Raw genomic sequence first — 27,178 nt, 5'->3', positions numbered from 1 at the left:
TTTATTTTATATCGCAAAGGTTTAATTAAAAAAATAGAGAAATCTATTTTAGGTATTGAACAAATTTTTGTGTGTGTGATTGAATAGGCAAAATTAAAATATTTACAAAGGAAGGAATTTTTGTTATTAGTCGTAGCTAATCATAACCTTGTGAGATTTATAAGAGTATTAGCTAGTAAATATATGATACATTAACTGGAGGAGTTAATGTCCACACTTGAGGGCAGAGTTTATCAGGATCTATCAGTAAAGAAAAACATATGCAAAAAAGGGTAGTATTTTCTACTGATATACCATGAACAGATCCTCAGATTCAGGTAGATCATTTGTAAGATACCATCAGTGATCAATGTATGCAACACAGTTGCACATAGCTGTTAAGAAGTCATTTTTGATATGCATTACAAGAATGTACCCAAATAACCAAAGGACTACAATTCAAAATTTCTAGAGCAAATGCAATTAATGGCTTTCAACTTATAGTTAAAGGCTTACAACAGATTTTAATACTTTAAATCATTAAAGATTGGTTGACTTCAAAGTATGTTTGAAAGTATGTAAATATGTAATATGAATGGGTAAGAAACAAAAGATAATTATGGCAATGTCAAATTTTTAATCCAAAAATTAAAAAGCAAAATACATTTCACATATGAGAGAAAATGGGTTTTTTCCTTTATTCAAGTAAACATTCTGATTATAATACATGATAATGGACAACCCATGTGACAAAGTATGGTAGACTACAGTTTGGTGTAGCTTCCTTGTTTCTAGGATGATTTTCCAGGTGATTCTTCAGGATCTGATATCGATGCCCAACAAAGGCTTTCCAATGGCAATGCATGAGTTCTAGAGAACCGCCTCTATCTTTCTTCAGATGCTGAGTGCCATTTTCTCCCACCCATTTTATCCTCCATTACTTATATAAAACCCCACTCTAAATTCAACCTATTTACAAAATTAACAAAATAAAAATTAGTATATGTTTTCCCACAAGGATAAAATTAAGTCAGATTCAACTTAATCTTTCTTTTTCTTTATCTTTGGAAGGATTTACATAATCTCGAAAGAGTCAGAGTAGTATATGACACAAAAAATGCAAAGAACATTATTATTGGTATACATAATATGTTGGGAATTGCTAACATATTCCAAAGCTTAACCTTCCTGGGATATCAATCCTCCAGCAGATATTATAGTTTACAAACAGAAGGTTGTGTTTTAATAAGTGGAAATACAGTACCTGATTTTATATAAAGTAACTGTGAGATCTTTTCTCACTAGTAAAGTGCTTAATTAAGAAACATTCTTCCACAACATAATTTAACTTGTCAAAGGCACAAAATGTCTTTGTCTCTCTCTCTCTCTCTAAGCATTAGTCTTTAAAATTATAGTATTATTCATTTTGATTTTATTTAATTGAAAATCTTTACTGTTTTTCTCTCTCAGTAATAAAAAAAACTGCTTTGAGTAAAACATTTTTTATTTTCAAAACTTTGCCACGAACGTACATACAACAGTAAATTAGATCCCTTCACGAGCTGTCTGTATGCCATGAAGCACTTATGACAAAAACATATGCAAGCTTTAGGGTAAAAGTTAACAAGTAATCAGAATATCTCCCCCAAAAAGGAGGACAGGGAATCATTAAATTAAAAATCGTTAGCTTTCATTTTATAAAAAATAGTTTGAATAATCTTCATATAAATCTGTAATGCTTACAAAGGCAGGAAATACATTTAAAATAGTCTTTTTAACACAGATTCATTAGTACAATGTGGTTATGGTCAGAAAAATAACAACTAAAATGGCATTTCAGTAGTCTGCATTCTCTTCTCAGCAAATTCCACATAGAATTTAACCAATTTGCAATTCAAAATAAAATTTAGTTGTCAACAGGGCCAGACTGGCTGTAATTAGTACCTGAATATCAAACTCTGTTCCATTTCATATATTGTACCAGAATTTTAAATACAGCTCAATGATAAGTACTGATAACAATACTTGACTGGATGGTTACCACCCATGGCTACTGCACTGCAGGTTAAAACATACTTTGGTCAGTAAATTAAAAAGATATAAATCAAATAACAAGGCCAGAAAACTTGTTTTAGAACCAATTTCCTAACCTTAAGTAAACTTCAAATACATTGACAAGGCAAGGAAAATATAATCAACTATACAGAGAGTCTATTTTTTAATCATTTGGCATTTTATATTAATAATTTCCTTGTTTAAAATTTTATTTTATACTCCCATGCACTGATTATCATAACTGTCTGAATTAAAATAAAACTACAGTTACCTTCCTAGAATGTCCAGTAGTGAATGTAAATTAATTGCTTCTTTTGCACTTCCATGAAGATGGTCCTTCATCCTGTAATTTTTTCAATTTAGGACCAAGAAAGAACCACCAACCAAATCCAATAAAAACACAAATGATGGATTCTACATAATAACCATCCAGCGCCGTAACACATGAGCCACCAAGCTTTTTGCAAAGCTGTAAAAGTAAAATTATAATAAATATTTCACAATTTCAAAATGGAAGTATTCAGCAAGTTAGATGTTTCTACTTTGTAGTTAAGGGATTAATAAAAAAATCCAAAAATACTTTTGAAAGTTGTTTTTATTTTTTATTTTTATTTTATTTATTTAGTTTTTATTATTATCATTTTAAGTAAACCTGGATGGATCTTGAACTCATAATCCAGGAACCAAGAGATCAAGTGTCATAAGGGTCTACCCACTGAGCCAACCAGGATCCCTTCAAAATGTATTTTTGTTAAATAATTTCAACATTTCATTCACTTCAAATGGTGAAATAGGCTAATATACTTTAATTTCTCTAATGCTACTAAGAGGATTAAAAACATTTTCAGCTTTTATAAACAATACTCATATTCCATTTTGAAGATATAGCTTTTCAAATTTGGGAAATGTGAAGAAAATTTCCAATGAATCTACCCTAGAAGTGGGTTAATGTTAATTTGAAATAATTTAACAATAGTGTGCTAACCATTCAGGTCTGGCTATAATCGTTATCTGAATAGCCAATGGAGTTTCCCTTTTTCTATCATTAAAATATTCAGTTGTTAATTATGCACTTATTAAGTGCCTATTGTATAGAATCCTCAAGGTAAAGGGGAGAGAGACTATTCCTTCCTTGCTGAGAAGCGTCTTCAAATGAGCTACTCTTGCTGAACATTATAAGCTCAGTTCTGACAGGAAAAAAAAAATGCAGAGATCTCTACACTAGAAACTAAGGACACCTGGGTGGCTCAGTTGGTTAAGCATCAGTTGGTTTGGCTCAGGCCATAATCTGGGGGTCCTGGGATTGAGCTCCACATTGGGCTCCCTGCTCAGCAGGCAGCCTGCTTCTCCCTCTCCTGTTCCCTCTGCTTGTGCTCTCTCTCTCTCTCTGTCAAATAAATAAATAAAATCTAACAAAAAAACACACAAAAAAGAATGAAAGAAACTATAGACAGGTATGATTTTTCAAAAAAATATAGTACTTCTAGAGGCAAATAAGAATATTAGTATCTTTCTTTTTTTTTTTTTAAAGAAATTTCCAGGGACGCCTGGGAGGCTCAGTTGGTTGGATGACTGACATTGAAACTCCATTGACTTCGGCTCAGGTCATGATCCTGGAGTCCTGGGATCGAGTCCCACATCGGGCTCCCAGCTCCATGGGGAGTCTGCTTCTCCCTCTGACCTTCTCCTTGCTCATGCTCTCTCTCACTGTCTCTCTCTCAGATAAATAAATAAAATCTTTAAAAAATAATAATAATAAAGTGATTTCCATACCCAATGTGGGTCTTTTTTATTTTTTTTTTAGATTTTATTTATTTATTCAACAGAGAGAGATCATAAGTAGGCAGAGAGGCAGGCAGAGAGAGAGAGAGAGGAGGAAGAAGGCTCCCCGCCAAGCAGAGAGCCTGACATGGAACTCGATCCCAGGACCCTGAGATCATGACCTGAGCTGAAGGCAGAGGCTTAATCCACTGAGCCACCCAGGTGACCCCCAATGTGGGTCTTAAACTTACAACCCCAAGATCAAGAGTGGCAAGCTCCACAGACTGAGCCAACCGGGTTCCCCTGAAAATTAGCATTATTTATTTGTCAGAGAGAGCGAGCATAAGCAGGGGGAGCATCAGAGGGAGAGGGAGAAGCAGGATCCCTGCAGAGCAGGGGGAACCTGATGTGGAACTCGATCTCAGGACCCTGGAATCAAGACCGGAGCCAAAGGCAGTTGCTTAATCAACTGAGCCACCCAGGGACACCGTTCTTTTTAATTAATTTATTTATTTACTTGTTAGAAAGTGCACAAAGCAGGGGCGGCAGCATATAGGGCAGGCAGAGGAGGCAGAGGGAGAAACAGGCTCCCCACTAAGAAAGGAGCCCGAGGTGAGACTCAATCCCAGGACCCTGGGATCATGACCAGATCTGAAGGCAGAAGCTCAACCAACTGAGCCAACCAGGCATCCCTGAAAATTGATATCTTAATGTTATCTAAAATTACAAAATTATTGCTTAATGTTATGTAAAATTACAACATACTGGGGTGCCTGGGTGGCTCAGTTGGTTGGGCACTGCCTTCGACTCGGGTCAAGATCCCAGAATCCAGGGATCGAGCCCCTCAGTGGGATCCCTCCTCTGCTTCTCCCTTTGCCCCTCACCTGACTCCTGTTCTCTGTCTCCTAAATATATAGGTGGAAACTTTAAAAAAATAAAAATAATATCACAACATACTTACCTCAACAGCATCAGGTGTTCGACAATTCTGGTTTGATGCTCCTACACACTCTTTCACTGTGAGGGGATCTACTAGCCAAAGAGCTACTGTAGAAGGCCAGTTTCCTCCCAGATTGGACACAGTATTTAAAAGGGTCATATATGTTCCTCCAATAAGTGGATCACTAACCTTCGCATTGAAAGCCATTATGGAAACATACATGCTGTACAATGTAACCTACAAGGAAAATGTCAAACATCTTTAGCAAAATTAGACTTTATAAAAAAAGAATCTGAGTTAAGAACATCAAATTCAGGGGCGCCTGACTGGCTCAGTGGGTTAATGCCTCTGCCTTCGGCTCGGGTCATGATCCCAGTGTCCTGGGATTGAGCCCCGCATTGGGCTCTCTGCTCAGCGGGGAGCCTGCTTCCCCTTCTCTCTCTGTCTGCCTCTCTGCCTACTTGTGATCTCTGTCTGTCAAATAAATAAATAAAATCTTAAAAAAAAAAAAAAAAAAGAAACAGAGGAACAAACTCTGTCTCCAAAATAGCTTTCCTTTGAATACTGTTCCATAGGGCGTTCACAGAAAAAGGTATTCCACAGTCAAAAAAGAATGAGAAACACTAAATTACACAAAAAAATCAACAGGTCCCTTTCACTGAAGGCTTCTGAAAGGCTTTAGGATATAAACTCCCTAAGGACAGGGATTTTGATATGATTTATTATTATATTTTACCACTTAGAATGGTTTCTGGCATAGAATAGGTTTCCAATTAATATTTATTGATGATTAAGATGCTACATAAAGAGGGGTTATGTCAGGTATCATTTCTCAAATTTACTTGACATTGTATAGTTTTTCCCAGAAAGCATCTGGCTGTCTGAGCATCACTGGCTACATTTTAGAAAATTTTCTAATCGAATCCAAAGCCAAACAAATGATTTTTGGACTACTACACTGTAGTTTTCCTTTACTTACACAGATAGTGAAACATTTATTAAGTTAAAGCACTCCTTTAAACATACATTTAGTTGGACAGATCCATTATGGAGTTCTCCCAAATGATACAACTACATGTAAAAAATTATTGAGATTACTTGGTAGCCACACTTTTAGGTTTCCGTTAAAAACAAGTGAGGAGTTTGTTAATTATAATTTTCAAAGAGTTTAAACTAGGTTCCACAGAAAAGTGACTCTTAAATACACATTTGTAATAAAGGCACTCAAGTCCCAAAGTTTACTGCTGAGCGTCTACAGCTTACTTGAACCACCTGCTCCCAGAACACAACCCCATTCTGCAACAGCTTAGGTGAGGCTAGGGATTACAAACATAGTTAATAAAGAAAAAGAAAGCAGGTTAACACAGAACTTTCAAAATCACAAAAAGTAAGCCTTAACTCGCAGTACAGAATCTAAACCAAAAGCCTGGGTTCTGTCACACAGTAGCCATCATTATTTCTCAAGACTTTCAGAAAGAAAAGGCATCTGGAATAGAAGAAATAAAGAACCCAAGTCTCGGGATGGACTGAGGAATACTTAGGAAGAGTATAATTACTAGCTTTGGAATTAATTCTGTAATATAACAAATACTGGTTGAATGAACAAAATAAATGAAGAAACTCTGCACAAATAGAGTTCAAAAAATCAAAAGCTACAATTTAAGGTTCACTGTCAAAAAATCTCTTCAATGTTAGACTCATGCTTAAGCCTTAAAATTTATTATCATTATTTGAAGGCCACTGCAAAAAATGTCTTCTTTATTTTCCAAAAACAGTTTACTTCTGAGAAAACCACAGCAAGCTTACCTGATGTAACGCATAACTCAGCAGCACTATAATATAGTAATATATAGGGAATCCTCCTTGATGTTCCACTTTGGGAGTCCACCAAACCAGCAGAGCATATTCTAATCCAAGCAACAATCTATAGAAAAAGAAGAAACCTGGAGTTGACTTCCATTTTAGGTTAAAAAATAACAAAAACAGAAATCTGTATGCCTACTATGTGAAAGTAGCCTATTATTTAAAAACTGTTAGGAGGTTAGAAAGAGATAAAAGTGCATATAAATGATATTGAAGTTAAAGATGCTTTCCAGGGGTGCCTGGGTGGCTCACTGGGTTAAAGCCTCTGCCTTCGGCTCAGCTCAGGTCATGATCCCAGGGTCCTGGGATCGAGCCCCGCATCGGGCTCTCTGCTCAGCGGGGAGCCTGCTTCCTCCTCTCTCTCTGCCTGCCTCTCTGCCTACTTCTGATCTCTGTCTTCCAAATAAATAAGTAAATCTTAAAAAAAAAAAAAAAGATGCTTTCCAAGTCTTTTTCCATATATACTTAACACAGTTATTGGTGATACTGATGAATGCTCCTAATTTAACTTTTCTTATTTAGTAAGATTTTATTTCATTTTTACCTGTAGGGCATGGCTTTGTAAAATATGTTTAGTGGCTGGGGACCTGCAGTGTATTTGCTGATAATCAGAGGCAATATTATCTGCAAAGGAACCATTGGAACTGCCAATAAGGCTAAATGTTCTTTGGGTACTCCTTCTTCTACCAATTTCAGTCCTGTTACTGCATCTGCTGCTGAAAAACCAATCTGCAATATAAAAACAAAAAAATACTTTCATTTGTGATTTACAAAATATCTTCCCCAAACATATGTAAGTTCTTCAAGAACCTCAATCTCATTATTGATTTACAGCAGTTACAAGTAAACATATTATTCTATCTGGTACAACAATCAAGTTACAGAAGACATACTTTATCCTAAGGTCTACTGACAATATTCAGTGAAAACAACTGAAAATTCAGCACTTTTAGGAACGGCAGATGATAACACTTACAACTAATTTCCATTTCAAAAAGTTCAATCTCTTACAATAAACAGTATTCAAATCCCAACTTACTGATTAATATGTTTTAAGCTTTAAAGAGTCTTTAATTGACTTCAAATAAAATCTGGTTAAAATGAAGCATCACTGCCACATATACACATTTTTAATGATTTCTGACTGATCATAATAAAATTTCTAAAAGTCATCTAACATTTCAAAAGTAATTTTGAGACAACATTCTACCTAAAGGGTTAAATAAAATGAAGGGGAAGATAAGCTATAGTTCAATTTTTAAAAACAAACAAAAAAGAGGATGCTCAAAGTAGTGAGTAAAAGTTTGGGGTGAAACAAGGTATTTAGAGAGTCTCAAAGTATCTCTCTATAAATTAGTTTTTAATTACAGAAAGAAAAATAATAACTTTATAATGGGTTAACAAAGTAATCAAATTAACAACAGTTAATGGGATAAAGGGACATGATAAGGCTTCTCATAGAATTCCCCAAAGTCACCACTATATTACTTGGGTGATATTCCTGACATATTTGCATTACCTGACCATAAACACGAAGGAACATCAGACAGACATAAATGGAAGGCCACTCCACAGAAAAATTTAGAACATCCAGGTCATGAAGGACAAAAAAAAGGCTGATACCCACTAAATTCTACATGTGATTCTGAACTGGATCCCTGACCAGGGAAGAGTAAAATTATAAAGGTTGTTACTGGGACAACTGGTGAAATCTGGGTATAGACTGTGATGAGATATCAGTATTGTATCAATTTAAATTCCTTAATTTTTGAGTACGTTGTATCTTGGAATAGAAAACCCTTGTTCTTAGGAAATAAATACTCAAGGTATTTATGGGTAAAGGAGCATAGTACGTACAGAATACTCTAATATTTCAGAAGAAATATGTAATAGAGCACAAATGTACAGAATACAGAAAGTGGAACTAACTGTTAACAATTAGAGAATTTGAATAATGAAATATGGGAATTCTTTCAACTATCTAAGCAAATTTTCCGTAAGTGTGAAGCTTTATTAAAAAACATTCTTGGGCGGGGTGGCTCAGTGGGTTAGGCCACTGCCTTCGGCTCAGGTCATGATCTCAGGGTCCTGGGATTAAGTCCCACATCAGGCTCTCTGCTCAGCAGAGAGCCTGCTTCCCTCTCTCTCTGCCTGCCTCTCTGTCTACTTGTGATCTCTCTCTATCAAATAAATAAATAAATATTTAAAAAAAACCAAAACCCATAAAACCAACATTCTTTAAAGAAATGGTGATTGTGTGTACTTTAACTTCTTGGAATGGAGCCAAAGGGCAAATTTCACCATAGAAAAACTAAAGGCCAAAGATATTTTACTTAAATCCACAAAAGAATTCACTACATTTCACCCATTCTCTTTGTAAAAATTAGGTATACAAACTGACTTCAACATTTACTTTATCTTAAAAGTGCTACAGTAGGAGATTTCTATAGTACACATATCTAACAAAACACCCAGGATATACAAAAATTCTACAAATTGGGAAAAAAAAGAGGCAGCTCTGGATATTTAAATGTCCAATAACCATATGAAAAGATGCTCATCTGCTTTAGTCATCAGGGAAATGCAAATTATAACCATTAAGGAGAAGCCACTACATACCCACCAGAAAGGTTAAATTTGAAAGGACAATATGCGTCTTTGCAAGGCTGTGAAGCAACTGGAACTCTCTTAAATTGTTGGAAGTAGGGAAAATGGAAACAACCACTCTGGAAAATTGTGTGGCAGTATCTACAGCATTCCTTATGACCCAGCAATTCCATTCTGAGGTATTTACCCATCAGAAATGTGTATCGATGTTCACCAAAAGTAAGGTGAATGAATATTCATAGAAGTACTATTCATAAAAGTAGAAAATTACTAAACACTTGTTGATAGAATGAATAAATTACAGCATATTAATACAGTGGAATATTATAAGCAATGAGATGAATAAACTGTTGCTATAAATAATAATATGGATAAATTATACAAATATAATGTTTAGTGAGATACAAGAGCCAGACATAAAAATGTTTCTATTTATTATAAATTTCCATTTATTATAAAACTCAAAAGCAGGGGCGCCTGGGTGGCTCAGTGGGTTAAAGCCTCTGCCTTCAGCTCAGGTCATGATCTCAGGGTCCTGGGATGGAGCCCCACATTGGGCTCTCTGCTCGGCGTAGAGCCTGCTTCCTCCTCTCTCCCTCTCTGCCTGCCTCTCTGCCTAGTTGTGATCTCTGTCTGTCAAATAAATAAATAAAATCTTAAAAAAAGAAAAAAAACCAACTCAAAAGCAGAAAAAACTAATTTATGACATTAAAAGTCAGGAGAGATGTTACTTTTGGCGAAGTTTACTTTAAAAGGGAACATAAGGGCACCTGGGTGGCTCAGTTGGTTGAGCAACTGCCTTCGGCTCAGGTCATGATCCTGGACTTCCAGGATCCAGTCCCACACTGGGCTCCTAGCTCCTTGGGGAGTCTGCTTCTCCCTCTGACCTTCTATCTCTCATGCTCTCTCTCACTCATTCTCTCTCAAATAAATAAATAAAATCTCTTAAATAAAAAAATAAATAAAAGGGAATATAAGATTCTATATTCTGTAACTGAAGCACCTCCTTATACACTATCAACAGTGTAACTGTAATCTTTTACAAAGCAGTTTGGCAATCATATTCACTGACCCACTAATTGCCTACTTAAGAATCTACCAAAAGGAAATACACAAAAATATTCACTAGTGCATTTTTATAATTAAAAAACATAAGCAAATATACAACCAAAAAAAATGAGTAAATTACAGCAAATCTTTACACTGTAATAATTAAATCGCTATTAAAGTATCTTTTCTTTCTTAAGTAGGCTCCATGGCCAGTGTGGGGCCCAACATGGGACCTGAACTCATGATCCTAAGATGGAGACCTAAAGTGAAATCAAGAGTTGGGTACCTAGCTGACTGAGCCACCCAGGTGCCCCTAAAAAGTATGTTTCCAAAAATCATTTAATGATAAGGAATATGGGGTAACAAGACCAAAAAATGAGATAAAAATTATATATGATATGATCCAATTCCACTTTTATTTACATGCATATCTGTATGTATATAAATATATAAAGAGTTCCAATTGCTTCACAGCCTTGCAAAGACTGTGCCACTTGTATAGTGGCATCTCCTTATGGTTATAATTTGCATTTCCCTGATGACTAAAGCGGTTGAGCATCTTTTCATACAGTTATTGGACATTTAAATATCCAGAGCTGCCTCTTTTTTTTTTTCCAATTTGTAGAATTTTTGTATATCCTGGGTGTTTTGTTAGATATGTGTACTACAGATATCTCCTATTATTATTAATGTCGATTATAACTTATTAATTATATTTATATATATAAAGTGTGTATACACACACACACTCACACACACATAACATGTACACGCAGACACACACAGGAGAAAAAGAGGGCTGGAAGGAAATACACCAATAGTGTTAGTAATGATTACCTCTAAATGATATAATTACAGAATATTACTATCTTCCTTGAACCTTTCATTATGTTCTAAAGTTGAATCTTGAGTTCCTTAAGTTTAACCTTCCCAATGTTTCCTTAAAATGTAACCCCCCTTATCATTAGGGGAAAAAAATTCACTATTTCAAAAACAATGAGGCTCCAATTTTTACTTCAGGGTTGTCAAAAGGTAACTGTAAAGTGTTTATAAAGATAGATACATAATATGAAACTCCTATAATGGACTAAGGTTTTAGGAATATTAATTCCAATACCAGCAATATCTTACTATAATTAAATATACATTTCCTCTAGCATAATATCTTTAAAATGTTTTCGGACTATAGAATTAGGACTTTTTTTTTTAAAGATTTTATTTATTTATTTGACAGAGATCACAAGTAGGCAGAGAGAGAGAGAGAGAGAAGCACGTCCCCTGCTGAGCAGAGCCCGATGTGGGACTCGATCCCAGCACTCCGGGATCATGACCTGAGCGGAAGGCAGAGGCTTAACCCGCTGAGCCACCCAGGCGCCCCAGGACTTTTTTTTAAATTAGGACATCTTAAAATAGAAAACATAAAGAGTAAAATAAGAGCTACCAAAATCCCCATTTATTTACAGCATATTTCCTTTCGACATTTAAAAAAATAAGTAAATTCATTTTTAAATAGACTCCTATATTTCCAACTATAATACCTCTGACATTAAATGTACATTCATTATAACAGAAGGGAGTTTTTTTTTTCAAGGCATTCATTTCCATACCAAGCATTAATATCATTCATTAAATTTCACATTTATTAGAATTTCTCTAATTTACTTAATTCTTTTCAAGATTCCAAGATGTTTAGGTTACTTTGAAATCAGATTTGATATCATCACACCTTTTAAAACAAATTTAATAAACAGAAAGTACTGTTTTTTACTGTTACATACTAATAGTTGTGGAAAGGAACTTATGATATGAAAAGGCAATCGAAGTATTTCATGATATTGGTAATTATTACAGGGTGGTACATTTGCTTTATAATAAGTCTCTTACCTTTGCAGTTAGAATCAGAAGGCAAAATGTTAGAACTGCTGGCATTTTTATAATTGCAAAAAGCAACTTGTAAGTATCAGTGATTCCTTGGGTTTCTTCTTTTCCTACTGATACTTCTTTGTTTTCTTTTTTCAGAAGGGCAACTAGAGTTGTTGTTATCAAAAATACAGTTCCCCAGAAAAAAAGGAAATCTGAAATTAAAAATGTTAACATCTATAACTAACTTTTGAAATGACATTATCTGCATTGATACCAAATTTTGTATATATAACTTTTCTTCCACTAATCTGTTAAAAGATCAAATCATGTTCAAGGGAATATACTGAGCATACTAGATGAACAAGACAGTCCTGCCTCAGTTAAACATATACTACATAGACAGGGATACTTAACAAGGAAAAAGAAAAGGAATACAGACATTTGTGGGGTGAATGAAACAAGTCTGTTGTGTCATTTTCTTCAAGGAAAGTGCTAGGGATGACCAATGATTTTCATATCCCATCAGATCTATCAGTCATACTTCTTTTTTTAAAAAGTTTGTTTATGTAATGTCTATACCCTATCCACCTATTTATTTATTTACTTATATGTATAATCTCTACACCCAATGTAGGACTCAAACTCACAACCCTCCGCTCTTCTCCATCAGTGATACTTAAGCATATAAGCCATTTCAGTTCTTTATTAAATTATAACGTAAACAGATGCTCATTTATATTAGATCTTCCAACTTTTATTTTTAAAACTTTTTAATGTTTCTAATCTGTTTAGAATAGCCCTCAATAGGGGCACCTGGATGGCTCAGTCGTTAGGTGTCTGCCTTCTGCTCGGGTCATGATCCTGGGATCCTGGGATTGAGCCCCTCATTGGGTTCCCTGCTCAGCGGGGAGCCTGCTTCTCCCTCTCCTTCTCACCCTGCTTGTGTTCCCTCTCTCGCTGTGTCTCTCTCTGTCAACTAAATAAATAAAACCTTTAAAAAAAAAAAGAAAAAGAATAGGCTTCAATAGTGTGACAGAGAAGGAATTTCCTCATACTTGTACATGCACAATGGCGACACATGAAGAATACTGTTTGGGTTGTTTCAGTGAAAGAGAGTTGGCCATTAGCCACTTTTTTGAACAAATCAAGCAGAGGGAGTGAACAATGTTATAAAGGTTTTGTGCAATAATTAAAAGTGATAGTAATATTAGAGACACCATTTATTGAGTGTATATCTCCTTTACTACAACGATCCAATAGATTAGGTTAACTAAGCCTCAATTTACAGATAAAGAAATAGGCTTAGGTTACATTACCTGAAGCTATATTCTAAGTCAGTGGTAAAACTGTGATTTCAAACTTTTATACAACTATTTTCAAAACCTGTATCTCCTTAACCACCCTAAGAATTGCATCTTTGTTTGCCACTACAAAGCTTATTGGATAACCCTGTCTTAGTTTCTTCATCTGTAAAATAAGAGGACTTGGCTAGAAAATCCCAGATGCTTACTAGTTCTAACATTCTAGAACTGTAGTCAGTTTTACATTTGTTTACTTTTCATTCTATGCTCATATAGCATGACTAACTGTTCATGGAGCCTATTCACCTTTTTTCAAAAACAAGGAGAGCAAGCACTCTATACTCAGGGTTTTTCCTATTTAATGGTCTTGCTCTGTTGCTGTGCTAACTGCAAGCTAACCGCTGCGTCCACTACAACTTGAACCTCACTTATGATGGAGGCAAATGGAATTGTTTAGACCAATTACTTTAGACCACCTTACTATTTTTTTTTTTCTTTTTAGATTTTATTTTTAAGCAATCTCTATACCCAAATGGGGCTTGAACTTACAACCCCAAGATCAAGAGTTCCTTGCTCTACCAAATAAGCCAGCCAGATGCCCCTCAACTTACTGTTTAAATGCTTCCTTTTTTGTGTTATCTCATTGGATTTTCATAGCAAACATGTGAGGCAGGTATTATTACTATGCAGTTAGACATAAGGAAAAGAAGCTCAGAATATTTAAATCTTTGCCAAAGGTCAAATAATTAGAGGCAGAATTTAAACCTAAATCTTCTAAATTTGGGTTTCATATTCTTTCCATTATTTTATACTGCCTATATAATGATTATTTTAATGTTGAAGACTCTACTAGAATTGGCTAATTATTTAGTCAAATAACCAAAACAAAGTCTCTGCTATTCAAATTATGCAAATTAAAGAAGCTCAAAGTCTTCAAATATATATGGGCTCCTCGCTCAGCAAGGATGGTGGTCTGCTTCTCCCTCTGACCTTCCCCCTCTCATGCTCATTCTCATTCTCTCTCTCTCAGATAAATAAATAACATCTTTAAAAAAATATAGAAACGTGTTCTGGAGTGAATTCTCCACCATAAGAAATCTATAATTAATTTTATTTTTTATTTTTTAAAAAGATTTTATTTATTTGATAGAGATCACAAATAGGTAGAGAGGCAGGCAGCCAGAGGGGGAAGCAGGCTCCCTGCTGCCGGATGCAGAGCTAGATCCCAGAACCCTGGGATCATGACCTGAGCCAAAGGTAGAGGCTTAACCCATTGAGCCACCCAGGCATCCCTATTTTTATTTTTTAAATTAATTTTAGTTATGAAAAGAAAAATATGAAACATTCTTAAACACAAAGATATCCATTTAAAAAAATGCAGCCATATATACAAGTCTTATGCTTAAGGTTCATCAAAATAACATAATTTCTAGTTTATGTTAATGTAGTGTTTTAGAATCTGGTTCAAAAGGAATGAACAACAATTTAAGATTATTCTTTTAAGTGAGGCTACTTTTTGTTATTTTTGCATTCTTAATTCTGTGAATGTGACAAACAATGGCCTATTTACAGTATTTCATCTATAATACTATTCTCATTCAGAAATTTTTTATTCACCATTTGGTTTAAATTAGCAATTTAAGAAATCCTGAGGGGGACCTGGGTGGCTCAGTCAGTTAAGAGTCTGACTCCTGATCTCAGCTTAGTCTTAATTTCAGGGTCTTGAGTTTAAGCCCTGTGTTGGGTTCCACACTGGGCATAGAGTCTACTATTAAAAAAAAAAAAGAAAGAAAGAAAGACTGAAAAAAAAAAGAACTATGCTACTTCCACTGTCACTAGAAATTTCAATTAATGGTCTCTAGTTAAACGTGGATTAAAAATTTTTATTTTAATTTTAAGTTATATGCTACTTCAAGAGTTCCAGTTCACTAAGCAAAACATTTTTAAGTTTGCATAGTATATTCTCCCAGTTTTCATGAACAAAATCTTCACCTAGAATCTAAACTTCAATACCAGGAGAAAAACATAAGGACAAGTTAAACAGATTTCAATGCTGTTTGCAGGTAAGATTATTTCTAATTTCTATGTGCTCTTTGGATAAAGTAACAGTACACATAAAAAGAAGGTGTTGACAATGCATCATTTCAGAGCTCTCATTCAAAGGCTTTCCCAACAGCCCACACAGAGAGAAGAATGAAGCTAATAGCTCAGAAAAAGAGACTTGACTACTGCCAGAAAATATATTAATAGGTTTTCTGAACACAATTACCAAAAACGGTAATAATCACCAGACTGTTTTTTTTTTTTTTTTTTTTTTTTTTTTTTTAAAGATTTTATTTATTTATTTGACAGAGAGAAATCACAAGTAGATGGAGAGGCAGGCAGAGAGAGAGAGGGAAGCAGGCTCTCCACTGAGCAGAGAGCCCGATGCGGGACTCGATCCCAGGACCCTGAGATCATGACCTGAGCCGAAGGCAGAGGCTTTAACCCACTGAGCCACCCAGGCGTCCCCAGACTGTTATTATTAACACTGCTTTGATGCTAGAGAATATCCATAGACTGATGATATACCAACCATTGTAAAGATAGTTACCAAAAATGATCTAAGTATTTCACTACTAACATTTCAGTTAAATTTGATTTACGTGTTTCATCTATAAAAGCAGTATGATGTGTGTGTGTGTGTGTGTGTGTGTGTGTGTGTGTATTAAGATGTCAAAGCTGATGTGCAAGTTTTATATAAAGGATTTTTAGGCAAAGACCATAAGTCAAACTAAGTATTCATAAGTGGCTACTAGATCTTATCTAGTACTTCCATGAATGCAAAATTTAAAAGCATATGCCAATTCACCTAACCAAGAATATAATAGCTAGCACCTGAGTGTCTATTATGTCAAAGCGAAACAGAAACATAGGACAGTGCACTAAATCTCACTCTCCAAGTATTATTATTTCACTTTATACACAATGAAACAGTATTACAGTTCACAAAGTGCCAGAGGTGGGTCTAAACTCAGATCTGATCCTAAAGCAATAATGTTTTCCAATGTACTACCCAGATGCTCAGACAACACCTATCTATAGCAAGCAGGCTCTCTTTCCTATCAACCACATATGCCTGAGAAGATACCCATCTTAGCTCCAACCACAAAGTGTGGAACACAGATACTTCAGCATACTTGTACTCCCCTTCCCCACTTCTATCTCCCCATACAGTAGTATGACAAAGGGTACGCAAACCCATAGGATAAATAAACATGGTGCATCTTCTTAAAGAGTTCACTTTACCCAATAGTTTAGAGGGAAGCCTTGCTAATGAAAAGAATATATATACATAGAGGGAAGGCAAAATTTCCAAGAATTTTTAAAGATAAAACATCAGACTACAAAAAGCTTTTATGACTTTTAAGGCTTTGGACTATGTCCCCAGACCCTTTAATTAGGTATAGGTTCACTCTCTGCTACCACCATAAGAGACAGATTAGGAAGCATTGTCTGATATCCTTGACTCAGATCAAATTCTCTCTCCCTGGACCTCTCACACTACAGAAATTAACTTCAGTCCTTCAGAAGTCAGTGACAGGAAAGCAAACTTTCAGTTTGTTCTAAAAGTTAGGCCTTCCTTTCACCTTCTTGCTTTTCGCACAGCAATCTATTTCACAAGTTAAAGCATGAAAGGACTTTAGACACCCATCATCCAGTCCTACACTCTCACTTTCACAGTGGAGGAAACTGAAAGAGACAGTATGATTGGCCCTGGGTCACTGGCTGAGCCTTAAACGAAATAGACTTTTCTGTGCCACAAATCTCTCTCTGAAGCATTTACTCAAAATATCCATGCTGTTGTATAGCCCTCATAGAAAATGCTATTTAACTATATAATATATATAGTCAGGATGTTAAAAGATAGCATATAATGCAAAAATCAAGTAAATATAAAGCGAATTTTGAAACCTTCCTAATCTCTTATTTTTCCTAACCCCTTAGGAAGATAAAGCTATATTTGAGATCACATACCTTTTCTTTTCTTTCCTTTTTTTTTTTTTTTAAAGATTTTATGTATTTATCTGACAGAGAGAAAGACAGCGAGAGAGGGAATACAAACAGGAGGAGTGGGAGAGGGAGAAGCAGGCTTCCCATTGAGCTGGGAGCCCAATGCAGGCTCGATCCCTGGACCCTGGGATCATGACCTGAGCTGAAGGCAGATACTTAACGATTGAGTCACCCAGGCATCCTGAGATCACATACCTTTTCATTAACTCCAACAATGTTAGGTTTTCCTCTGGAGTAGAAGAGATTGTTTCTTCAATCAAGGACTGGATTAAGCAGCTATCTTACTATTAAGGACCATCTTGTCTGAAAATTTGGGCTCAAATTCTGCCCAAAATGCAAGGCTGAGAAATCAATAGATTTAGTGTTCCCATCTTATGCTAACACTGCGCCTCCATCACCAGGTAAAAGTAAATCACTCTTTAAATTTTTAAAATATGTTCTGGCCAGGCACAAAATCCTAAAATGGATTTTAATTAAAATATTAAACATATATCATATATCTCTACTCTGATGTTATGATAGGTTCTTGCATTCAGCTTTTGTATAACCTATATCCTGACACCCCTAAAATCATTTTTTATGAGCTGAATTTAGACTTTTATAAAACAGCAGACAAACGTTCCAAACCAGCCCATGAAGATGAAGAATACATCAGAAGAGTTAACATGAAAAATGATGGTAACATCAAATGCTGACAAGGATGCAGAGAAAAATCGATCTTTTTTTTTTTTTTTTTTTTTTAAAGATTTTATTTATTTATTTGACAGAGAGAGATCACAAGTTCACAAGTAGATGGAGAGGCAGGCAGAGAGAGAGAGAGAGAGAGAGAAGCAGGCTCCCTGCTGAGCAGAGAGCCCGATGCGGGACTCGATCCCAGGACCCTGAGATCATGACCCGAGCCGAAGGCAGCGGCCTAACCCACTGAGCCACCCAGGCGCCCCGAAAAATCGATCTTTTATATATTTCTGATAGGAAGATAAAATGGTATTTCCATTCCATTTTGGAGAAAAGGTTGGAAGTTCCTTTTAAAACTAAAAATGGACTTACCAGAAACCAGCCTTTGCACACTCAGGCATTCATCTCAGAGAAATGAAGACTTATTTTCACATTAAATAGCCCAAAACCGGAAACTACTCAGATTCCCTCCAATGGAAGGGTGATTAAATAAACCATGGTATGTCTAAGAAGTGGAATACTTCTCAGCAATAAAAAGCAAAAAATCATTGATAGATGCAACCTGGGTGAAGCTCAAAGAAATTATGCTAACTGAAAAGAGCTAATCTCCAAAAGATACATACTGCATGATTTCATTCCTGTAACATTTCTGAAAAAACAATTATAAAGATGGCAAACAAATCAGTAGCTCCCAGCGGTTAGGGATGCAGGCAACAAAAAAAGTAGTCTTGTGGTGATGATACAGTTGAGTATCATCATTGTGATTATGGTGATTATACAAGGCTACACATGTGATGAAATTACATAGAGTTACTCTCATGCACACACACATACAAATATAAATGAGTACCTGTAATAATTTGGTGAAATCTAAATAACTGTATGAATGGTACCCACGTCAATTTCTTGGTTTTGAGATTGTACTATACTTATGTAAGAGGTTAACCATGGAGGAGCCTGGGGAAGGGTGCGTGGGATTTCACTCAACATTTCTCTGCCCTACTGTGAATCCATAATTATTTTAAAATAATAAGTTTTAAAAAATGGGAAATTTAAGAATGCAAAGGTTCTTTTTTTTTTTTTAAGAATACAAAAATTCTAGGGGCACCTGGGTGGCTCAGTGGGTTAAAGACTCTGTCTTCGGCTCAGGTCATGATCCCAGGGTCCTGGGATGGAGCCCCGCATCAGGCTCTCGGCACGGCAGGGAGCCTGCTTCCTCCTCTCTCTCTCTCTATTTGCCTCTCTGCCTACTTGTGATCTCGGTCTGTCAAATAAATAAATAAAAATCTTAAAAAAAAAAAAAAAGAACACAAAAATTCTAAAACTGTGTGAGGAGTAAGAAATGTAGTCTCAAATGTAAGATAATATAAAGCAACCAAAAAAGATAGAAATCTTTAGGTATTTTTGAAATCACCTATTCTGTAGCTTTAATTGATCACCACTGGACTTTGGCCAGCAAGGACTGTGATCAAAAGAGCGGAGAAAGAATGATTAAAAAAAAAAAAAAATTCTTAGATAACACCAAAGCAAGGAATAGAAATGGGGACGAGAATAACATCTTGCTTTTTTATGTGTACCCTATCCATAAAAATGTTATAGCATGCACAGTCATATATAAATTATATACTTGTGACCACCTATATTAATACAGTATATACAATGTAAAATATAAACCCAAATTTATAAATATGAAGTAATTTTTTTAAAAGAATGAAATTAAGGAACACATATGGGGCACATGGCTCGCTCAGTCAATAGAGCCTATGACTCTTCATCTCAGGGTTGTCAGTTTGGATCCTACACTGGGTGTAGAAATTACTTAAAAACAGATTCTATAAAAAATATATAAAGAACATGTATAAAATGCCAGATTTATCTAAGTTTGTGTCTTTAAAAAATAGGTATAATCAGAGTTTTATATTCTTTATTTCTAATTTTCTAGGAACAGAACATCTCCTTTTATAAGGTAAGTCTATTTTGCTTTCTGAAATTAGTTTTCAGGAAGACTATCAATGAAAAGTAGGAGACTGCTTTTAATTAGAGGGGTTCTATGATTCTATCATTCATAAATGTATAATAAAGGCCAGTTTAATTGGCCTCTACATAAATTTCAATAAAAGCAGAAGTGAAATTCAGAGTAAAATATATGCCAAATAAAATCAAATAATTTTTTGGCTTAGAGTATATCTTATAAATTGACTTTTCCCATCCAAGTACTAACCAGGCCCGACCCTGCTTAGCTTCCGAGATCAGACGAGATTGGGCGCGTTCAGGGTGGTATGGCCGTAGACTAAATTGACTTTTCCAAACAAAAGCAATCCCACAGTTCTTTACTGGACAAAGAAAGCACATAGTATCATTTCTCCTTTGCCTTGTTTTAAAAACAAAAAAGGCTTTAAGACCTTCTTTTTTGGCGCGTGGGCTCCAGTTTTTAATATCTAATCCTTCCTGAATCTACTAGGCCTAGTATTCCTCTACTTTTCTCACTTTACTACTAGGGTCCCAATATTTGAAAATAAGTTCTAGACAAATGTGTGTCTAGAGATGTAAGATCCACCAGATTTATGAACTTGTCCCATTCAAAGCAAAATGATAGCTAAATTCAAGGATTTTATATCACATACTTTGTATGATATTTACCCAGAGATTGGCTTTTAAGGCAATGGATTAGGTTTTTGTTTTTTTTTTTAATTTTTATAAGGACTCCTAAAATTATTATATAGTAAAACTAAATTTATTTTGGTTTGCAGTTCTATGAATTTTAACACATATATAAATTTCAAATCACCACCCCATAATCAAGATACAGAACAGTTCCATCACTTCCCAAAACTCCCTCATGCTATCATCCACTTAAACTCACCTTCTCCTCATCCAGTCTCTAGCAACTGCCCATCTGTTATCTACCTCTATAATTTTACCTTCTGAGAATGCAGGAAAATATTTTAAGTCTAAATGTACATGCTAAAGAATATTTTACAGCCTATTTAAAAATACCTGGTCTATCTAGAAATGGGTTAGTCCTGGTCATATTCTAAACAGCATTTCTGGTCATGCAAAAAATATATTGAGTCCTGCTTCATAAAGCATGACAAAGAAATTTGTCACTAAGTAAGAATTAATAGGTCCTGCTCTCTTCTGAGTTCTAAGAATACCTTACAAATACTGTATTAGGTATATGCATTGCCAGTTTAATTGGCTTTTCTTTCAACATCAGTTTTTTTCAAAATAGTTTCTTTTTTCCTGATTAACTCTTGTATGTTCATGCCTTCTTCTGTGACAAACAAATTCTTAAGGTCTAATATGTTTAGCTCTCTTCTCCAGTATCAGACTAACCTGCCCCCAACCCAAATACCCCGCTCCTTACCCCAATCACTTCTATTCATTATTGTTATCACTGCTTCTAGAAGAGTACCAGTTCACAGATTAGATCTAAAGACATATTTCATTTCAGTCTAATAATGTTTTTAAAATTACAAAAGCAACAAAAAAAGGAAGCTCCAGCTTCTCTTGAATACTGATAAGATTTGGCAATCCTAGGATCCTACCACCACAAGACACCAATTTATTGAAAACTGAAGCTCCCCACCCTTAGATAGGCATGAGCTTTTCAAGTCATCACTGTCCCCTCTAAATCCTACGGTCCTCTACCAAATCAGGAGATTCCTTTACATTGTTCATCTACCTACTCTAGCATTTTGGTTTGCCAAGTCCCATTATAAATTCCTTGGAAGCCGAAAATTCTCAAATGTTAACACCTATCACATGGCTAGAACCAAACAGTCACTAAGTGAATAAATGCCACTGATCACTTAAAAAACAAAACAAAAAAATTATTGGCATTTCTAGGCCATCGGGTATTCCAGAAGTGGGCTGATGTTTTTAGACATAAGCAGTTAAGAGTGCTACTTTTCTCTGGTAGAAAAGCCCAATCAGCACAAATTATATTTAGGTTTCAAGGTTTTCCCTAGTTTCCTACCAACCGTTAGAAAGATACTAGTAGGTCTTTTGTAAAATAAAGTGTGGATACTCTTTGCTTTATGCCATTTTAGCTTACAAGTTTTCTAAGAATGCTCTACATTCAGATAGTGGGGGGGAGGACCCTATATCTCTACCTCCAACTAGGCATTGGACCTCAGTTTCTTCACCTATAAGAATGAATTGAGATGGCTGGGGTGTTTGGGTAGCTCAGCTGGTTTGGCATCCGACTCTTGATTTAGCTTGTGTCATGATCTTGGGGTCATGGGATCAAGCCCCATGACAAGCTTCAGCCTCAGTGGGGAGTCTGCTTGAGATTCTCTCTCCCTCTCCCCCTCCCCTCAGCTTGTGTGTGCACTCAAGATCTCTCTCTAAATAAATAAAATCTTTGAAAAAGAAAAGAATGAATTGAGATGGTAACTAGACTTAATGTGGTGACCACTTTGTATTATATACAAAAACTGAATTATGTTGTACAACTGAAACTAATACTATTAAATACCAATGTTAACTCAATTAAAAAAAAATCAGCTCCCAAAAATACAAATCAGAATCTAAATTATTAAAAAAAAGAAGGAATATATTATCTTTCCAAGTCATAAAACTATGTTCTAATATCTGTGTTCTTCTGGGTTACTTTCATCACCTCTTGCAGCTCAAAAGGTTGTCTCTCTCTCTCTTTTTTTCTTAAGATTTTATTTATTTGACAAACAGAGATCAGAAGTAGGCATAGAGGCAGGCAGAGAGAGAGGGGGAAACAGGCTCCCTGCTGAGCAGAGAGCCCAATGCGGGGCTTGATCCCAGGACCCTGAGATCACGACCTTAGCGGAAGGCAGAGGCTTAACCCACTGAGCCACCCAGGTGCCCCAAAAGGTTGTCTCTTTTTGCTCATAAGATCTCTGAAAACCAAAGGGGGCAGGATATAAAAAGCTCCCTTCTGAGTTCAGGACTGCCTTGGATCCCTAACGTACCAAAAAGCCAATCTCAGCATAATCAAGGTTTGGTTTCTAAGGGATTTTTCTCATCTTATCCTTCATGTTCTAAATTTATTATTTAGATTACTGCTTTCTAAATGGCAAAACTGTCTTTTCTCAATATATTCCATTTCTATTTATCTGTAACTCAAAACAAACCGTTAATCAGAAAATATATATAACAGTTCTAAAATATGCTATAATTCATTTTTATAATTCATAATTAGGCTTATAATTTTCTGATTTTTCTAAACATCTGCCTCAGTGTTTGAGCTCTTCTTTTACTACCTAAGCAATTTTATTTCCTTCATGATTCCTTCTGTGCTCTTAAAATTCCTAAAAACTGCTGTTCTTTCCTTCCTTCCTTTCCTTTCCTCTCTTTTCTCTTCTTCCTTTCTTTCTTTCTTTTTTGTTATAATGCTACTAAGTTCCAGAAAGATCAAAGCTATAACTATAATATCTACAATCATAAAGAAGAGAATGAAAACTCTTCAACTCTTAATTCACTAAAATGTCTGAACTAAAAGTCTACTACACAGAAAAAATTAAATACTAAGCTATTTTTACAATTTCCTGGAAACAAAGTTCAAATTTCACAGAACAAAAAGCTATTCTAAAGGACAAATCAGTGTAAATAAAAATCCAACATGGCACAATTTTGATCTTCCCATTGGGGAATAGTTGTGACTAAGAAAGGATATAATTAACATGGCTACTGAATGCATAATGGCATTCTGTGGAATGATGTTTTATCAATCATTCTTGTACTTAGAGAAAGCTCTAATTTACCTAGTCAGTAATTTAGTTACCACAACCTCTTAAATCTTGACATCTGCTGTGAGGCTTTCCCATGTTAAATAATACATCATTTCATTAGTACTTCCTGGTGACATCAATAGTCACAGTACAAAATGAAAAGTTGCATAAAAAGCAGTAAGATGCTAATACAATGCATTCACAAAATATTTCCAGGCAGAGAATTATCAATAGAGCAGGAGTGGGGCCCCAGAACACTTTGAGACCAATCTGTTTAAAAGCAGTATCTCTCAACCATTTTCAGCCCCAAACCAATTAAGGAAATTATAATCATCATTTCTTCAGTAGCAGTAGCTCAACAGCAGTTTGAGGAGGTAGATAAGAGGGTCCCTTACAGGACATTTCAAGAGATGAGTAGTGCAGGTGCGAACCCTCCATCCTCCACACCACTAGAATATTATTATATAACCCTTATACTTCCCTCACCACACAGCTACCCCTGACATTTACCCTGTCTGGAATCCCCAAGCTAGTACTGGGAAGATGAGAGAAAGCTGATGCTTAGATTTCAAGAGAATCACTTAAATACATTGTTATCAGAATAAAGAATTCTACCATATTCCTGATGTAGATTATTCCTGATATTGCTAATTTTCACTTTTGTTTCCAAATTGTTAGGAAAGCTTAAAAAAAAAAAAAAAAAAAAACCAACTCAGAAAACCTTCCAAGGACATATATTTTACTTATTCAGAAAAAGGAAAAATTTTGCAGAACTTACACAAAATTGCTTACTGGATAAACTTCAAACTTCTTCTCATAGCAATTCAAGAAAATCTTACTAACTGGGTCACAACTTTTCTTTCATCACTGTTTTCCAAACCTGGTCCGCACAATTACTGCTTCAGGCACTCTGAACATGGTAGGTACTGTCCTGTACCTTTTTGTACTTTTCAGCTTCAGTGCACTTTCACCTGGCATTGTGCATTCTAGAATTCCACTTATTCAGTTCACGGAATTTTATAATTCAACAAGGTCAAATGTTATCTGCAGTGTGAGGCCTGACTCTCACAAGCTAGGAACCCTGAGCTCCCCAAAAATGTTCATTTCTCCTATTTCTTGAGGGTTGGACTCTGCTTTATTCATAGGAGGCCCTAAGAACCCTGACACTCTGTCATCTCATTAATGCTGAATAAATTAACCCTATTCTATTCACCAGAAGGCTAGAAGAGGACTGTAGGTATACCAGTAGAGGCAGAAATGAACCAGAATTAGAAATATCAATTCAATAAAAGGAAAATGTAAACCACAGGAGTTGGGCTGGATACATGTCTTCACACTAGCCAGACTTCTAAAAAATGTGCATCTATGTATAAAGCAAGTGTCAACAGCTTCCTAGACTGGCGGTTTTGTTTGTCATCACACAACAGTGTTATTGGATGAGCTGTCTCTCCCTGCTCACTGTAAGATACTTATCAATTATGACTGCTTTCCTGTACTCATTCTGGCTGAAGCTCATTTTAGCAGAAAACTTAACCTTGGATAATCTCCCACAAAAAAAATTCCCAGCAAATTGAATTACGAGATTGCCTTCAACGCGTCACACACTCTGTCAACAGGATTCGCAAACGTAAAATAAACCTAACCACATAATAGCTTAAATACACTACCTGAGAGAGTAACGATTCCCCTGGGTTGAGGCTGAAATCGCAAATATTTGTTACAAAAATCGGCAGATTCAAGGGCCAAAAACAAAACATTGCCCAAAAAATAGCCCGCTGTCTGGCCCACTGAATTGCAAGTAGAAGCATAACCCACGTTTTCCCGGGATAACATCGTTAACGCCCAGCCATCCACAGCGATGTCCTGAGTGGCGGCCAGGAATTCAAACAAAAAGAATGTCACAGTGAGAGCGACCACATCGGGCGTTCTGCCATCAGTGTTGCCGAGCAAACGGTCCACTTGAGTGGATAAATAGATCATGAACAGTCCCAGTATGTACTGTGTAGGGACAAGCCAAGATTTGCGACGACCGAAGTTCCTAAAGTAAACTGCATCAACCAGCGGGGCCCAGAGCAGTTTGAGGCTGAAAGGCCAAAAGACGAAACTGAAGAAAGCTTGATCTGTATAGCTAACGTTTTTGCTCTGCAAAATGAGTGGGATGCTTCCCGCCAGGCCCAGTGGAATGCCCTGAAGCACGTAAAGAAAAAGCAGCAGCAAAATGCTGCTTAATTCGGCCCGGCAGTTCCGTGGGGGTTTTGAGAAGTCACCCGTGCCGGTATCCCGCAGAAAAGCTTCTCGGTCCCCTTCCCCGCCCACCAATTCCTGATGACTGTCATCCCAGCCGCCTGGCGGCAGAGGACCGCTCTTCATATCCAGAGAGTGGCTGAAATTCCCTGGTCGTCGTTGCCGACTGTTGTCCTTGTGGGAGATGGTGGGTGACATATCAGAGACGATGCAGAGCCCCGTCTGTGGGGTGCCGGGGCTGAGCGTCTTGGAGCGCCTAGTCCCAGGTCCAAGGCTATCGCTCTGGACCAGGGTCCCGATGGTTCAGGGAGGAGGAGGACAGGGCGAGGGGTGATAAGGGCACTTCTTACAGTGGCCCCGGGAGCTGAAGCCGGGAGTCAGTCCCCCGGCTGGAGGCCCAGGCGATGCCCAGGTAGATGCCCCTTGGACCAGCGTCAAGGAGCCTGAAGGAGCCCCCCGGGCAGCCGCGCCGGGCTCGGGGCTGGAGAAGAGGGCCGTGGTGCTACGATGGAAACGGGCCCTTGGCTGCGGCGAGACCGAACGGCCAGTCTCCCGACCCACCTCCTGTTCTCGCCGCCACCACTGCAGCAGACAGCACTTTCTCCACAGGACTCCGGAGAGACCAGATAACTTCCTGCCTCGCGCCTCAGGAAGTGGTCCTAGACTCAAATGAGTCCTGTCCCCGCCTCCAGAGCGAGCCAATCAGGGCATGCTCCCGAGGCCGCCTTTGGAAACAACGCTTACTAGGAACCCGCAACTCCGGTGACCGGGACCTCAGGGGAGAATTAACGCAGAAGCACCATGCGGCCTGGGCGGGGCGCGGCGCGAGCTTCGGCTCTATGAGCGCATGCGGCCGTCTGGAAAGCGTGGGCCTCGGTGATTGGGCCACTGCGGCCACGTGAAGGCTGGTTGAGGCAGGCCTGCGCCCGTAGCCGAGTGATCGCGCGGCGCAGCTTCTGCCCGCGCTTGTGGCTATCTTGGGGAAGGGTAGTGCTCAGCCTCGGGGCCAGGAATTGTGCGATGCCACTGCTTTCGTGGGCCAGACAGAAGGTGGGAGGAGGAGGGTTGAAGTTTACGCA

At 36.9% G+C, this 27,178-nt stretch overlaps 1 protein-coding gene across 3 annotated transcripts; it reads right to left on the bottom strand.

Annotated features, from left to right (window-relative positions):
* Positions 1-26,871, bottom strand: SLC33A1 (solute carrier family 33 member 1). Of its 3 annotated transcripts, XM_059163699.1 has the most exons (7): positions 25,523-26,857; positions 12,140-12,330; positions 7,143-7,327; positions 6,542-6,659; positions 4,757-4,972; positions 2,306-2,503; positions 597-948 (listed from the first exon to the last, which is right to left on the bottom strand). In XM_059163699.1, the coding sequence occupies exons 1-6, from the start codon at positions 26,295-26,297 to the stop codon at positions 2,336-2,338; spliced, it is 1,653 nt and encodes a 550-aa protein (XP_059019682.1). In that variant the 5' UTR covers positions 26,298-26,857; the 3' UTR covers positions 597-948; positions 2,306-2,335. The 3 variants fall into 3 exon arrangements, with proteins under 3 accessions (XP_059019683.1, XP_059019682.1, XP_059019681.1); XM_059163698.1 differs by having other exon boundaries at positions 597-2,503; positions 25,523-26,856; XM_059163700.1 differs by lacking the exons at positions 6,542-6,659; positions 12,140-12,330 and having other exon boundaries at positions 1-2,503; positions 25,523-26,871.
* Between the last annotated feature and the right edge of the window lie 307 nt (positions 26,872-27,178).

This window comes from Mustela lutreola, chromosome 2 (assembly GCF_030435805.1).
Source record: "Mustela lutreola isolate mMusLut2 chromosome 2, mMusLut2.pri, whole genome shotgun sequence".
Taxonomy (NCBI): Eukaryota; Metazoa; Chordata; class Mammalia; order Carnivora; family Mustelidae; genus Mustela; species Mustela lutreola.
The sequence above is the reverse complement of the archived record's forward strand: the minus strand, read 5'-3'. Positions and strand labels throughout refer to the sequence as shown.